Source organism: Parus major, chromosome 8 (assembly GCF_001522545.3).
Source record: "Parus major isolate Abel chromosome 8, Parus_major1.1, whole genome shotgun sequence".
Taxonomy (NCBI): domain Eukaryota; kingdom Metazoa; phylum Chordata; class Aves; order Passeriformes; family Paridae; genus Parus; species Parus major.
The window spans coordinates 17,267,586-17,282,722 of NC_031777.1; the positions used below are offsets into that span (position 1 = coordinate 17,267,586).

Genomic DNA, 15,137 nt, shown 5'->3' on the forward strand with positions numbered 1-15,137 from the left:
GCAGGTGCTTTCAAACAGAACTTAGGAAATTTAAGGATATGCACTTCAGTCATTTCTCAAAACACAACTTGGAACTTGAACTTTTGAAAATTATCTCTCAAGCACAAAACAGTGGCTCTTGCTACAGGAGAACACATTTAATTACGTATTAATCAATAGTACTTTCAAGTGAAAAGTTTACACCAACTGGGTGGAAGTGGCCATTGGTATTACTGTGACAATGCTAACAAAAAAGTGCAACAAATGATGATTTAGAGGTTTTCCTCAAGTGCACATTTTTAGCCACCTTACATTGAGATGATGTGGCTCTTGTTTGCTTTTCTAGTCTGAACTGTACCTAGCATCTGTGACTTTGGGCACTTATGAAGGAATGAGCATACCAAACGTCTCTATAGGTTCCCCAAGGGTTTGCAGGAACATTCACCCACACAGATGAGATGATGAAGAGAGGAAAGAAAGAGAAGAAGAAAAAAAAGTTTTATGCATTTCCACAACAAACACATAGAAAACACAAATACATTCCACCCTTTCCCCTCCCCACTCAAGAACAGACCCTGTAATAAACCAGTCCTTTCCCACACAGACAGAATGACTCATGCTAAATCACAGAATGTTTGAGCAAAGAAAGAAAAAAAATCACCAAAGGCAGCTAAAATCAGTATGAAAAAAAAGATGATGCATCACAGAAATAAGCACAGCTTAGAAAACTTCAGAAGATCAAGTTGGCATCTTTAATAATTAATCTATTCCAAGACATACACATCCACGGAACTGTTGCTAACAATAGTGTATCTATCTTCATCACAGCATGCTGGATCACAATAAAACCTGTAATCGGGTGATCTTCCCACTACTTAGCACTTTGTTCCAGAAGACAGCATGTGTGAATTGCATGGCATGTGGTAGATAGCATAGAAGTGGCAAGCAGTCTCCAAAAAAAAAAAATATCTCAATCAGATTTCAGTCCCATTACCCAATAACAGCAACTTAAGAAGTCTAAACTGCACAGCTGAAGTTACTGTATGCAAAGTGGAATGTACACAGGGATCCAGTATGGACACCATATCAGTATGATTGAATTTTGTAAGACTGTCAGAAAAAAAGGAACTAAGAATGTGGATATACAGGTTCCCATAAACACTGAAGAGCAAGGATCACTTGTCAATGGCTGAGCAAAGCAAAGATGAGAGTGGGGCAAGGAATGTATGCACAGACCAGCAACAGACACTGCTCAGACTGGTTTACTGGTACAGTAGAAGTTGGAGTGCAGGAGGCTGAAATCAATGCAGGAGGAGCTGTTGCTCAAGAAAGGAAGGTACTGGAAGGAGACAGCAAAGCCCAGGTAACAACACCAGCACAAGGAGCACAGCAGGAACAACTGATCATGGCAGGAAGGGCACCAGTTGAAAGCAGAGAGGAAACACCAGCTGTCCAGGGATTAGGCAAGCACAAGCACACAGCACAAAGCCAGCCCTTTATGACCAGCATGAGCAAGCCTTGGCAGGAGAGGCAGGTTTTATGCAGCACAAACACCCAAATCAGGAAATCAAGTGATATTCAGAAGAAGGTGTGAAGAAATGGAATGGCCAAGGACCACAACTGAATGTCTTGCACCTGCTTTGGTTCACCTTGGTCAGAAGCAGTGCTACAACCACTACAACACAAGATCTCAGCTACTCCCTTCCATATCACAGGTGGCCTTTGGAGAGCTGTACTGAACCAAGGCAACATGAGGATAAGCAGCAAAGTCTGCTGGAACAGTGTTCTAAGGGAAGAGGAGCCCAGAGATTCCTAGGTAATGCCAGCAAAGGAGGAATTAAAGAAAACCCCAAGCAAACAAACCAACAAACCCAAACAAATGAAAACACTCTGCTACAAAACTGAAACACCCAAGCCCACCCCCAAACAAGATTGTTCTCTATTAGTACATTCACACAGTTCACAATATGCTTGCTAGTTTTATTGATCAACTTTTCTATGAAAACTTAACATGCTTATAAAAAAATTGTTAACTAAGGGTATGAGTACTGTAGTGAGTACTTTGAGCTAAAACACAGTTTAAGGGCAAGTGAATCAGAATAAAGTTCCTGAAAAAAAATCAAGAGGGTGAGGACCTCTCAGTTGCAGGATTGCAATGACAGCAGAGGGAAAGGGGTCACAGATGGAGCAGTCCTGAGAGTTACCATGAGTTACTCTGCCTTTCTCCCACCTCCCACATGCACAGTATTTGTTATTCTCAATCACATCTCCCACAAGAGCCAGCAAGCCAGGATTTATTTTTTTTTTTTTGTAAGGGGAGAAAAAAAGAGTATTTGGCTAGGATTCACAGCAAGAAAGCAAGAACTAAACTGATTAAGACTAAACACTGGGCACCACTACAAACCCCCATCTGCTGTGCTAAATGCCAATCTCTGTCTGGTATTTAAAATGCCCTTTATCAAAATACAATTCAAATTTTGTTCCAAAACTATAATATAATCATTTGAAGTCTGGAGTTAAATGGGCTATTTAATTAAATCATTTAATGGAAAAATGAATATGTATGAAGAGATTCTGGTAAATGTATATGTATATTTCATTTTTATAAAAAGTGTATTTATAGCCTTAAACTTTATCAAGATGTATATAGATACCTCAGTGAATCCTGCGGCTATGGTACCATATTTCAGATGCAAGTGAGAAGCTTCTGATTCTGGTTCCAAGTCCCATTCTTACACCATTAACCTGTCATCTTAATTTTTTAAAATTTCTCTTTTGATTAGCAGGAATAATATAAAAAGGCTCAAAATAAGGTTTCTCCACTGTTTCAAAATGAACACAGCTAAGTGTTAAGTATTATTATGAGCTCTGAGGAAGCAGTGTGAGCACCAGTTAACAATGTAATAGCTGGAGAACACTTTAAAGCACAAACTAAAATGGTATAATTGAAACAGAGTGTAAACAAAACCAAAGCACTTTCTTTCTCATGAGATGAAAATGGTGGGTGAAAAAAGTCCAGGTGATATAAGCCTGATATAACCTGCCCTATATGAGGGCAAGTCCATCTCATCGTAACACTGCACTGAGCACAGCCACTGGCCTCTTGTGAAGAGCTGACCAGCAAGGAGCCTGTCTTTTTTCTGGGAAGGCTAGATAAATGAACTGCATCAATTGAATATCTCATTTATCAAGGTTTTTGACTTTGAGAGCAAGGTTCTGACTTCATATTTCTCTTTAAACGCTAATTATGATAAAAATAGGTGATGCAGAGCAAACCAACTTACCAGCTGAAATGGATAAGAACCATCCTTCAGTTAAAAAAACCAAACCAAACCACAAAAATCCAACACTCCCCAGAATCAAAGAGCCAAACACATGGAGTAGTTCTGAAAGAGTCCATTTGCTGAAATACAAAACCTGGAAGTTCTTAGTAGACACATGATCATGTAAAATTATTAACTGAATATAAGCTTGCTATTAAAATGGAAGTGCTAATTATCCAACTGTACACTGTAAACCTTTCTATGGAATAATGGAATGAACAAGGAAGAAGAGGAGAAGAGAGAGGCATGGAAAAAAAGGGAGAGAAACAGGATAAACAGTCAATTAAGACCAATTACAGCTGTGGTGCCTAAAAACTGGAAGACAACACTGGAATCTGATATTTGTAGAAGCACACTCAGGAGTTAATTTAAAGCATGCAGCAATTATAAAATACAAATTGCTCTTATCCATTACAACTCAATTTTGGATCACAGGCAAAATCTTATTTTAATCCTGTCCATGATTTTCATGTCTTGAGCTAAACAGTATTTTGTGAATTTTATAAAAGCCAAGTTAAAACATTTAAGAGCTCTGTAAAGAACCCGGTTCACCTCTTTACTTGGCTGGCTACACAGCAACAGCCTGCACAAGAGATGTGACAGATTAAGACACACCAGAACAGGAGCCAGGTTTTCAGCTATCAGAGATAGCACTGATCTTTGTTGAATTCTGAGCAGTAGATACTCTACTGCATATAACTGCCACAGTCAGACTGACTTCATTCTATTTTTATTACAGATAATATAATTAATTTCATTTCCAAATCCAATGCTCAGTCTTTTCCCTTGATCTTTTCTTAAATACCAAAGTACTGCTTCAGAGGTGGTAAATCCTGTTAATGCCAAAAAATTTAACAGGGGCCACTCTGGGGAGACAGATCCAAGCCCAAATAACAGAGTCACTTAAGACACAAATTCCTGAAATTTTGTTTAACTCCCCCCACCCCGAGATGTACCATGTAAATCAGTAAAGTCAAATGTATAATGCAAAGCAGTAAAGCTTTTTCAGTCACAAATGCAATCAAATCTTGTACTAGCACTGCTCAGCAGAGTTGTATATGCATACATGTCCCACTTGAATAATTTTCCACAAAAAAAATATACAGATGAGATAAAACTCTGCTTACTAAATCTAAAAGAGAACCCAGAGCCAATATACATCAAAATTTACAAACACATACTTTAATAAGTGACTTCTCTCTCAACAGAAGATAAATGCCAAAAACCCCATAGCAGCCAATCAAAACTTATGATTCAACCTAGGATCTATTATTCAAATCCTAAAGTAATAATAATATGCAAGACTTCCTCAATGCTGGCAAGCAGAGTATCTTCATCTGAGCATCCATGTATAGGATTTGACAAAGCCTCCTGCAGACTCCTGGTGGCCAAGAGCTGTTCCACTCCACCTTTAGTTATTTTGGTCCTTCAGGCTGGTGCCCCTCTGTGTTACCCAAGTTCTCCTTTCAAATTAAAGCACAATTAGCAACCTTCTGCTGATTGATTAGAGTTGGGGTTTTTGTTCCAATTCTCTAAATGGATCAGTTAGAATTATCATTCAATTAGCTCTGGAATATGCTAAACCTAGGCTTTGGTTTAATGAAAGGAGTCTCACTCATACCTTCCTCGTGCCCTTGAAGCATTAATTGAAGGAGATGACACATTGGGAAATGTGCTTCCTCTCTTGCAACAATCCATGTGATTTGAAGCTTTAAAGTCCAACAACTAGCAGTTTGGTTTCTCAGGCTACAGTTCAGTGTTCAGTATGGGCTGAAAAAAACCCCATGCCTGTCCTGACCTCTGCCAGTCAGTCACTTACTCCTGCATTTCTGTAATGACCTGCCTTGGAAGAGCAGAAGCATTCTTGTGTCTGACTGCCAAGCCAGGTCAGGGAGCCAGCCCAGACTAAGAAGTAATGGGCAGAAGGCAGGGAACAACCAGAGAAGCAGCTCCCTCTTCTCTTCTCATGATTGCTCCTGAGGTGAGGGAAGGGAGAAGTGGGGTGGAAATGGGCAAATATGGGGAACAGAACTGCTCCTTTTCTGAAAGGGCATCAGCTTGTGCTAGCGTGACAAGATCACATACACACACCACTCTGGCTACTGAAAAGGCTTCTGAGAAATAACTCTAATTTTAAGTTAGTGGTTTTCAATTATTGTACTGAATAATTCCATTATCTTAAAATTTATTCAAAATTAATGAAGTATATGTTTAATACAATTACTTTTACATGCAGTACATAACACTCCCCACTTAAAAAATTTGTTCATACAGAAAAAATCTATGTGAAGAATCTTAACATGTTATGTACTCAATAGTCATACACTGAGGTAGTTTGTAAGCAATTAGGAATTAAGCTGCAGCTGTGCAGTACCATCCTCTATAGTTGTGGCTGAACTTTATCCAGCAAATAATCTAAAATGTTACAACTACCACAGGACCTGTAGTGTAAAAGACCACCTTCCTGTGTGACATATAACCGTTATTAACAATATAACAAAGAAAACTGAAAACTGTTTGAGAATTGTGAAAATTCAAACATCTTTTGTTCCTGCAGTGCATATATTTCCATGGTTACCATGTGGGGAGAAAAAAAAAGAATACAGTTTAAGAATGAGTTCCAAGAACAACATTTTCTAGGGCACTACTATAAAGTATCTTGTAAATGTATCACATTTTTGAGCAAAGGTTTTTAGCAAATTCTAGTACTTAATACAAATACACAAATTAATCAGATTTTCCTTACAGTCAAAACCACCTACCAAGAAAAATGTTTTCAGCACCTGCTGCAGATTGCCTCTAGTTAAGCTTTCTGCCCCTCTGCACCATTAAGACTGGTCAGCACCTACTTCCTTCTCCCATATCACTGCCCCACATTTCCTCTTTGTAGAAGTTCAGTGGTTACAAAGGATAACATACTGCCATGCAGCTGTGCCTGAGACCAGGCTTTATTATTGCTGGATTATTAGTAACAGTAAGCATAAATTTGCAGGTAGTTGGTCTTAACCTGCATATCGACAAATGAATTCCCTGCAAGCAGGGTGTAATACCACACACACTCATGCACAAATACCCCTTCCTTTTAAAATATAACCTTTATAAGTTTTATTAAACTGACTTCTTCCTTATACTCCAAACTAAACAACTGCAGGGGCCATTCACTGTATGGATGCATTTAACAAGTTACTTGAGAAGAGCAACTATTTTATTGTTTGTTTTTTCCAAATATTTAATACAAGGCATAAAAATGATAGCAGATTCACCAATCTTGGCCTATGTGCACTCATGTCTAAGTTCATTTCCCATAAGCTACCTTGTCCCAGCCCCTGCATTATTAAAACTCCACAAAAATTCTTATATAGATACTTTGGGATCAGCAAGACATCTTCACAGCTGTCAGGATAAATCAGCAAAATAGTTCTTCATCTCCTCACAAGATCTGAGCTTCTGACACATTGCTGCACTGACATATCTCCCGCAGAACATGTTTTCAATATTTACAGGAAAGGGTTGCCTGCAGTAACCAGCCAAGCAGGAGAAGTTCATTTATACCCTTAAATAGCAGAGACTGGCTTCCTGAATAAGGAAGTCTTATGTAAATAAATACATTTCACAATTCAACACATTGGGTGAATAACGAGTTTTTGTTTGTCTCAGGATTAAGGCAGGCAAAAAGTAGGTAAGAATGTTTATTATCCATTCTGATAAAGAATGAGATTTTAGAGAGAAACTGGATAAATTCAGCACTTATTTGGCATAAAGGCATGCCTAAAACTTGCACAGAACTGAACTGCAACCTGGGGGAAAAAAAAAAAAAAAAGCTAAAGAAATTAAACCACAATTTTTAATGTGCTGGGGTAACTGTCATCAGCTAAAAATGAATAAAGAAAAACACCAAAAACATTGTGCAAGTTACAAAACTGCCTGTAAGAACCTCCACAATTAAAGCTGGGAAACTCCTGTGAACTTTGGCCTACAACAGCAGGACTAACAGAAACTCTCAGAGTAACCAGCAACAAATATATAAACAATTTGAGATGTTAACTAAAAATGAGGGCAAAAACCAAATCTTTCTGGTAAAAAAATATACATAAGCAATGAAACAGGGATTAAAGTCAGAGTTCAAGATTACAACATACCAAATACCCTTTCCTTTGGAAGAAACCCTGATTATGTTAATCTCATTTTTTGCTGCTGCCCCAAACCAAGCACTGTCAGGGACTGTGCACTTTGTGATGCATTTTAAGAATTATGTCAATGCAGCAGCTTTTGTGTTGTCTTTCTCAAATATTTTGCGCAGGAACTAGAACAAAACATGAACCCAAGTTAACACCCAAGAAATCACCCTAGTTTGCTGTCAGAGGCTAATGGATATGTGGAATTTTTGAAAAGAAAGCATTAGTCCCATGAGACACACATAGGAAGATGTACAGTTCTGACACCCAGAAATTCCATAGCATCCTTCAATTTTTTACAATCTTTTCAGCAGCAGGAATAATCAGTTGCTGCTTTTTGTCCCTTGCTGTTAGAAATGTTCTTAATGCATATAACCAATATATTTATACTACCTCCCTTCACCCTTCACCCCTTACACACGCCTATGCTCTAGTGTGTGCAAAACTGGACAACATTTTAGCAGAGTCCATCAGTGTGGCTCATGTCCTCTCCATGTACTGCTCCATCTGTCTCCAACCACATCTGGTAACTGTCTTTTGAGTGCAAATGTCTGTATCAGCAATTATCTCTATATTTGCAGTATTGGAAAATAGTAGCCCAGTCATGTAATTAGTGACACTTCAGAATATTAAGCCTATTCTTAGTGAAACAGAAGATTTAGCAGACTATACCTTTCACCTCTGGGAACTGGGGCTATTAATTAGTTGACCTTACAGTTTTATCTATTCAAGCTGTTCAAAACAAAAGTCCAAGTCCAAAGAAATAGAAAAACAGCTTTTCCTTGAGTCGTTCCAGAAAAAAAAAAAATCTAATCATATAACCAGACTTTTCTGGGGGAAGGAAAAAAAGAAGAAATAAAAGGGAAAAAAAAAGTCAGCCACTTGTACATGCAATTGAAGAAAATACATAATTTTTTCATCAAGGTTTCACTTGCATCTTGGCCATCTTTCACAAGGAAAGCATCTGATTTTATCTGCTGACAGGGTGCAATGTAACACTGCTGCAGTGAAGCCAGCCACAAAAATGCATTGAAAAGCATAAGTGGTTTAAATAGGGAAATGTTTACAGCAAAGACTTAATCTTAATGGAGCAGGAGATAGTCACCTTTTCCTTGTCAAAATTAGACTCATTTATAAGTATTTTTGATTGGAAATCAACATCTGATAAAAGTTGTAGCTATTTATTTCTATTTTTATGGAACTGGGAGCCTGCATGTCAAGATGAATAAAATCTACAGATGCAAATTGCAGAATAAACCCCCAAGAGAAAGAAAAAATCCCCAACCCTAAAAAGAACTACCACCAACCCAAAACCCACACCACTAAACAAACAAAAAAATCAACATAATTGTTGAAGTTACAAACAACTATAACCTCTTTCCCATCTAGCCTATGTAAAATTTATTCTCCATAAGAGAATATCCAAACAAAAAATCACCCAAAACTCAGAATTCACAGAACTGATTTCCACAAATCTCAGTTCCTGTGGGTGCTATGACCTAACTGTAAGAGAAGCAGAGGAAAATGTGATGGAAAACCCAGCTGGGTAACAACTGGTGAAAAGTGGAGACTTTTTGACCCCAGAGGAGACCTCTCCACGAGCAGGCGAGGCAGCCGCGTGACATGGAGGAAATGGGGGAGGCTGTCGCTTTCCCCCACCTCCCCCAGAGGCTGAGCAGAGGCAGGTGGTGGCAGGATGTCGGGATGCCATTGTGTCCCTGCTGGGCAAGTTCAGGCCACCCGTGGGCTGTGTGGCCACACCAAGTCTCCAGCAGGTCCATGCTGTGCTCCCACCTGCCAGCTTCCCTGCAGGGAGCACACCCTGGGCTGGGACACCACTCTCAGGGACAGCCTGCATTTAGGTTCACTTAAACAGCCATGAATGATGCTGTACCACAAATCTCCATCATGTAGGTACAAAGTACTGAAACACTGCCTTAATAACTGTATCAGTTTTGACATTTGTACTTTGTACATGAAGGAAATGACAGCCACACTTTCCATTCTGGGGAAGATGACCTCAACACATTTGTATGTGATAAGTATAGACAAGCTGATATTAGATAAGGCAGTGGGATAACTCCTCCCAGTCTTTATTTCATGCCATGTACACAAGTAAAATCTTTGTAAAAATGGTCTTTTAAATTAGTAGTATTAAGCAAAACCACAGAAGCACACATGCACACAAACCCCACATATACGATTAATTGCTCTTTCTTTTCAAAAAAATCTGTGTCTCAAGTCATTTTCCAAAGCTTCAGACTATCTGTTTGAAACAAAATGGTATCATTTAGGAAACTAGCATATTTGGGCTTTTTGCAAATAATTTTCAAAGGATATATTTTTTCTAAGAAAACAAATTTACAGAGTCTACATATTGAAAAAAAACAACTTTCAATATTACAAGTAAGAATTAGCAGTTCAGAATTCCATTATATTCAAAGTACCTTATAATAAGTAGTCACAGTGGTTCTGGAAAGTAAATACCTGCCTGATAAGTTTACTAGATCTATTACAGGATCTCATTTCAAATGAGACTCCCCTCCCTTACTTCCATGAATGACCTCAACTATTCTGCCATCCCAGCATTTAGAAGCCTAAGAATCATAGTAGAATAAGCTGGTTCAGATAAAAAACAACAAAAGCCTGTTTAGAATTTTTAGGTGATGAATACAGTAATTTCAGAAAGCCTCTCTGATTTGTATCAATTCACAGAAGATAATTTATTATGAGTGACACAGAAAATTAAGTGAACAGACATGTATATGTACAATTACAAAATTGTCCAAACCAGATATTTCTAAAAGAAAGCTTTAAAATAAAATTTAAAACACTAAACACCAGTCATGCAAAGCAAACTGTTTAATAAAAACCTGCAAATCTTTAAGACTAATAATTTTACATAGAAACCCACAGTGAGTCGATTACAAAAACAAAGAAATCAGCAGTCGATGCAGCTCTGCAGACAAGAAAAGGAAACCTGGCAGATTTTCCCTGATCGCGAAGACGGAACAAAAAATGTGTCAAAAGGGAATAGAAAAGACTTACCATTCATGCTGAAGAGCTAGTTTTCAGAAACATATTGCTCCAAATATTAATCCAACAGTTGATGAAATATGTTAATCTCTACCAAATCAGTGCTTCAATCTCTAAATACACTAACACACTAACCAGAAAGCGAGCACACAGAATCCAGAGAGCTGCTCTTCCTTATGAGCTCCTTGCGATGCAAAAAACTACGAAGCACAAGATACCAGTAGAATATCGAAATCAATATTCAGGACACGGGTATTTGGTTTTGCTCATTAACTACTACTCTTCTGACCAGTGCTACCTATTCATGTCTAAAGCAACTCAAAATGGCAGGGGAAAAAAGCATGCAAACACCAGGAGGGTTTAAGATGTTCTCAATTATATCAAGCACTGGTTGTTTCCATGGCAACCTTAGACCAGAATTATCTGTTGACTTGTACCCAACTAGTAGTTATTCTAAAGCTTTAAGCAATTCATACAGTATGCTCTGTACATTATTTCATATTTCACATGCATTATTTTCTCTCTACACACACATATACAAGAAACTATTCAGCTAAAGCTCTATAAATCACTCTACTGTATTTGGAAGCATACTGGTATTATTTTGAATCAGAGACCAAATGATACTCCTTTGACTGTTCATCACCCATCCACTTTCAATTTAGGGACTATGAAGATGACAGATACGCTAGTGGTGACTCTCCTGACCATTTCTGTTATACAAGCTGTTGATATTCTTATTCAGTTTTGGAAAACATTTTTATTGGTACAAGAATTTAAGACACATTGCTCTTACTGACTCTACACTCAAAACCAAGCAGCCTCATTCTCCTTTCCTTTTGCATTTCCATGTTTTCAAAGAGCAACAAGCAACTAAGAAAACAAAGCAAAAATCAAAATGTAAGTTCCATACAGTTGCAAGTGGTCACAGTCAAGACTTCTAAACAAAGAATGAAATACATTGTTCTGATGGCTCCCATCATGTCCCTTTCACCCTTGGGCAGTGCAGCACAACTGACCTGGTTCAGTTACCAGTTCAGGCTGTACCATCACATGTGTGCTCAGTCAGCTTTTCAAAACAGATTTTGAGGCCTGTGGTGCCCTTAGTTACCTCTGCCCTACTGGACTCTGAGGATATTACAAAGCACATTAATTTCATGCATCAACCAAGCATCCAAGGCAAGATGGAGAAAACTGTATGCTTTATATATCAAAATAACAAAGCAAAGATGTTAAGTTTCAAACTCAGCCACTGAAAATCCCCTAAAGCCATAGACCACACAGCAATTTACTCAAACCACAACACTGACAAGAGCAACTGACAACTCAAAGTCCACCCAAACAAGCAGCAGCTCCTGCCCTTCAGCAAACTCAGAGCCTCAGCAGAAACCGCTTGTAAAAGAAAAGAAACAGACCTGCTATTGTATTTCATTACAGCAGAAGATATAAATACGTTAATTTCCTTTTCAAATGGATTCAACCCGAAGCCTAAAACAACAAAAATTCTGAGAAGTCACTTTCCAATTTTTTTTCAGGAATTAGTGTTTTTGGCTTGAACTTCAAGAGTAATTTATGCTGTCTGCTAAGTAGCTTCACCTAAAACTTTACACTAACATTTCTAATAATAGCAGTGATATTAGCAGAATAGTTGAGACTATTTAAATATCCTTCCAAGACAAACAACAGCATGTTTCTAAAACACTGCTTTTTTATAAAACTTTCTGTGAAATTAATGTACAAGCTGAATTCAATGACTTTAGGCAATTCTATGACATTGCACTCTTGGATATAAGACCACCCCCACGACTAAACAATATGACCGCCAAACAAACAAACCAACCAAAATGAAATTTAAAAAAACCCCAAACACCCTGTTTCTCTTCCATGTTTTACAAACTATTTTCACAGATGATGTGTTTTTCTGAAGACCTAGCTAGGAGTCAGGAAGATCTAATTAGGAGTCTGAAATACTTCCTCCACTGTATTCCTTTTCTTCTTTATCACTGGCTACAGTGGTAGCAAAATGAGAACCTTTAAATGTGGACTCAGTTCATGGATACCTACAGTAATTTTATTTTTTTTTTAATAAACTAGAGGTTGAAAGTAGGTTTTCAGTAAAGATTCAGAACTTCATCCCAAAACCAAAGCCACAGAGTCATCCACCATTCAGTTACCAGCTCAGCAACTTCAGCTCAGAAAACTGCATGCAACTGCTCTGCTTAATTACGACTTAAAATAGCATTCAGAGAACAGCCATTTTCACCATGTTTATCAAGAGACATGACAGTCCACTTCCTCATCAAATATGTCACACTAGGAAGCCTGCCTCACAAAGAGGGGGAAAAAGTAGAGACTTGTACACAAACAGGTCACAATCTGTGAGTGTCAGTAGGTCATTGCCATTTTTTTCTTCATGTTATGTAAATGAAAATACTTCAGTGTTATTTTTTTCAAATATCTATTTACATAAAAAAGAGCTTCTACATAAACACAAATATGTGTCTATTTTTACCCAGCTGAAAATATTTTGGAGAAGTGAAAGCTCAGAATTTATGCACTTTCATCATTTATCTTCGCAACAAAACGAGTCAATTCTTTCCTGTCGCATTTGGGAGACCTAGATTTAATCTATTTTAGATCACTGCATTAACACCTTTTTGTTTCCATGTTTACTGCTTATCCTCTGAGAATAGATTCACTCCCTACTCATATAATATATTAAATTTGAAGTAAGAAGTATAAATACTGATTTTCTTCATGGTAACACTGTGATGCTAAGCATTTCCAACATGGCCTATCTTCAACTGAAATAATTGTGCTATCTCAAATCCATCAATGAATCTGAAATTTGGAACAAAATTATCATAAATTACCATATTGTAACATTTAAAAATGAGTATTTAACCAGAGACAAGAATTGCTATGCAAAATACTACACAGCTTTAAAATTAAAAAGAAAATCAAATGTCAATTTATTTAGATTGTGATTTTTTTGAAATCTTTTTTATTACTCGCAATACAACCATGAAAACTTTTAATCCATACAAATAATACTGTAAACTGTTCAGTAATTAAGAAATTAGAGCTAATTAGCATTCCCACATAAGTTAATATGTAATAGTTAAAATCAAATACAATTTTATATTGTTTACCACTATATAGCACATTTCTGATGTATATATCCCTTAAAAAAACTATGAATGATGAAAATCCCTTTAATCAGAATTTTAATCTGCACAGCAATGTCTGCCTATTTTGAAGTTTAAACATTCTAGTCTTTAGTGAGAGCCTTGTATTTCTGCTGAACTCACTGATTTAATTTGAAAATGAAATAAGTAATTTAGAAGTAAGATCTGGTGTGGGGGCTTGCCAAAACAAGTCAACCGTGCTTTGAAAGAAAAGAAAGAATGCAGGATAAATTCTCCTGCCAGCCACCAGTCCATGAACCAGCCCCTATCTCCCTCTGCCCGATGTAATATGCCCTTCTTTCCATTAATACCTTTAGGTAATGAATTATAAAATTGCCCCAGAACACACCACACTGTCAGTGTTCACACCTCATTGGCGAGGCAAACTGAAGAGCAGATACCTATAAAAGAAACAAACCCCTCCCCACACTTACTTGATGCATCCCACTGGGCAGTGAACTCAGAGCACTGTTGGCTCTCATTTCCCAGAGCCGGTTTCTGCTCATGCGCACCATTCTTGGAGTGCCTATGGAAGAGGCGATTAGCGAACCCTTCCAGTCTCTGCAGCGCTGTGGCTGTCCCCATGCCCTGGTTACAAGGGACCTCCTTGTGCCCTGCCATCTACACACACCAGCAGCTCTCACAAAAGCAAACCAGAAAACATCTAAAGGGATCTGGACAACCCAGCGCCACTAAGAGCTATGCATGTGTGGAGCTTCCTGCCTGCAGCGTTTGTTAACCACGACTCTCTTCTACTTCCTGTAAAGGAAAGCTCTATGATGTACTGGTTTATACATTGAAAAGTCTCTTTTCATGTAGACTGAAAAGTGTTTTGTTTTTTTAAAAAACAAACAAGCAATAATTTCTCTAGTATGTGTTCTCATAGCTTTTTAATGCATTACACTTTGTATTTAAGTACACATCTTATGTTAGAGTACAACAAACAACCCGTTCAGAAGATCAGAAAGTAGATGGGTATTTTTTTAATTTACCACAACCACATGTGAAAAAAAACCAAAAGTAACTATTCTGCAGTTCCTCCCCTGTTATTAAGATGGAGTACTACATCATCACAGCGAACATAACCACCTGGATTCTAATCATTAGTAATCTCATGCTTTCAACTAATTAACTTCCTAAGCAAGGAAGTTACTGGTTACTAAGTTAAAGAAACTTATTTTATTGCTGGAAGAAAAAAAAGTGCATTATTTTCCTCCTCTGTGGATTAAATCAGTGAAGAAATTGAATTCTACTGCACATTTAAACACAACTGCATTGTACTTTTTCAAACTGGGTTCTACTTACTCCGCAAATGAACCAAATGCATTTAACTTTTTGCTGATAAGATTTCATTTTTTCACAAGAAATCTTAGTATTTTCAACTGTGGAGTAAGTCTCGAAAGTGTAACTTTTAATGGCATAAAATAGAAGAAAAA

At 37.6% G+C, this 15,137-nt stretch overlaps 1 protein-coding gene across 4 annotated transcripts in view; it reads right to left on the reverse strand.

Annotated features, from left to right (window-relative positions):
* Positions 1 to 14,352, reverse strand: part of PRKACB (protein kinase cAMP-activated catalytic subunit beta) — a 36,320-nt gene extending 21,968 nt beyond the window's left edge. The window contains exons 1-2 of one of the 4 annotated variants that reach the window (XM_015636317.3): positions 10,526 to 10,918; positions 381 to 389 (exon numbers count right to left, since the gene is read on the reverse strand). In XM_015636317.3, the coding sequence (XP_015491803.1) occupies positions 381 to 389; positions 10,526 to 10,532 (16 nt within the window). In that variant the 5' untranslated portion in view covers positions 10,533 to 10,918. Of the gene's footprint in view, positions 1 to 337; positions 360 to 380; positions 390 to 10,525; positions 10,919 to 14,135 lie in introns of those variants that run through there. The other 3 variants (XM_015636314.3, XM_015636318.3, XM_033516564.1) reach the window with 3 other exon arrangements.
* Between the last annotated feature and the right edge of the window lie 785 nt (positions 14,353 to 15,137).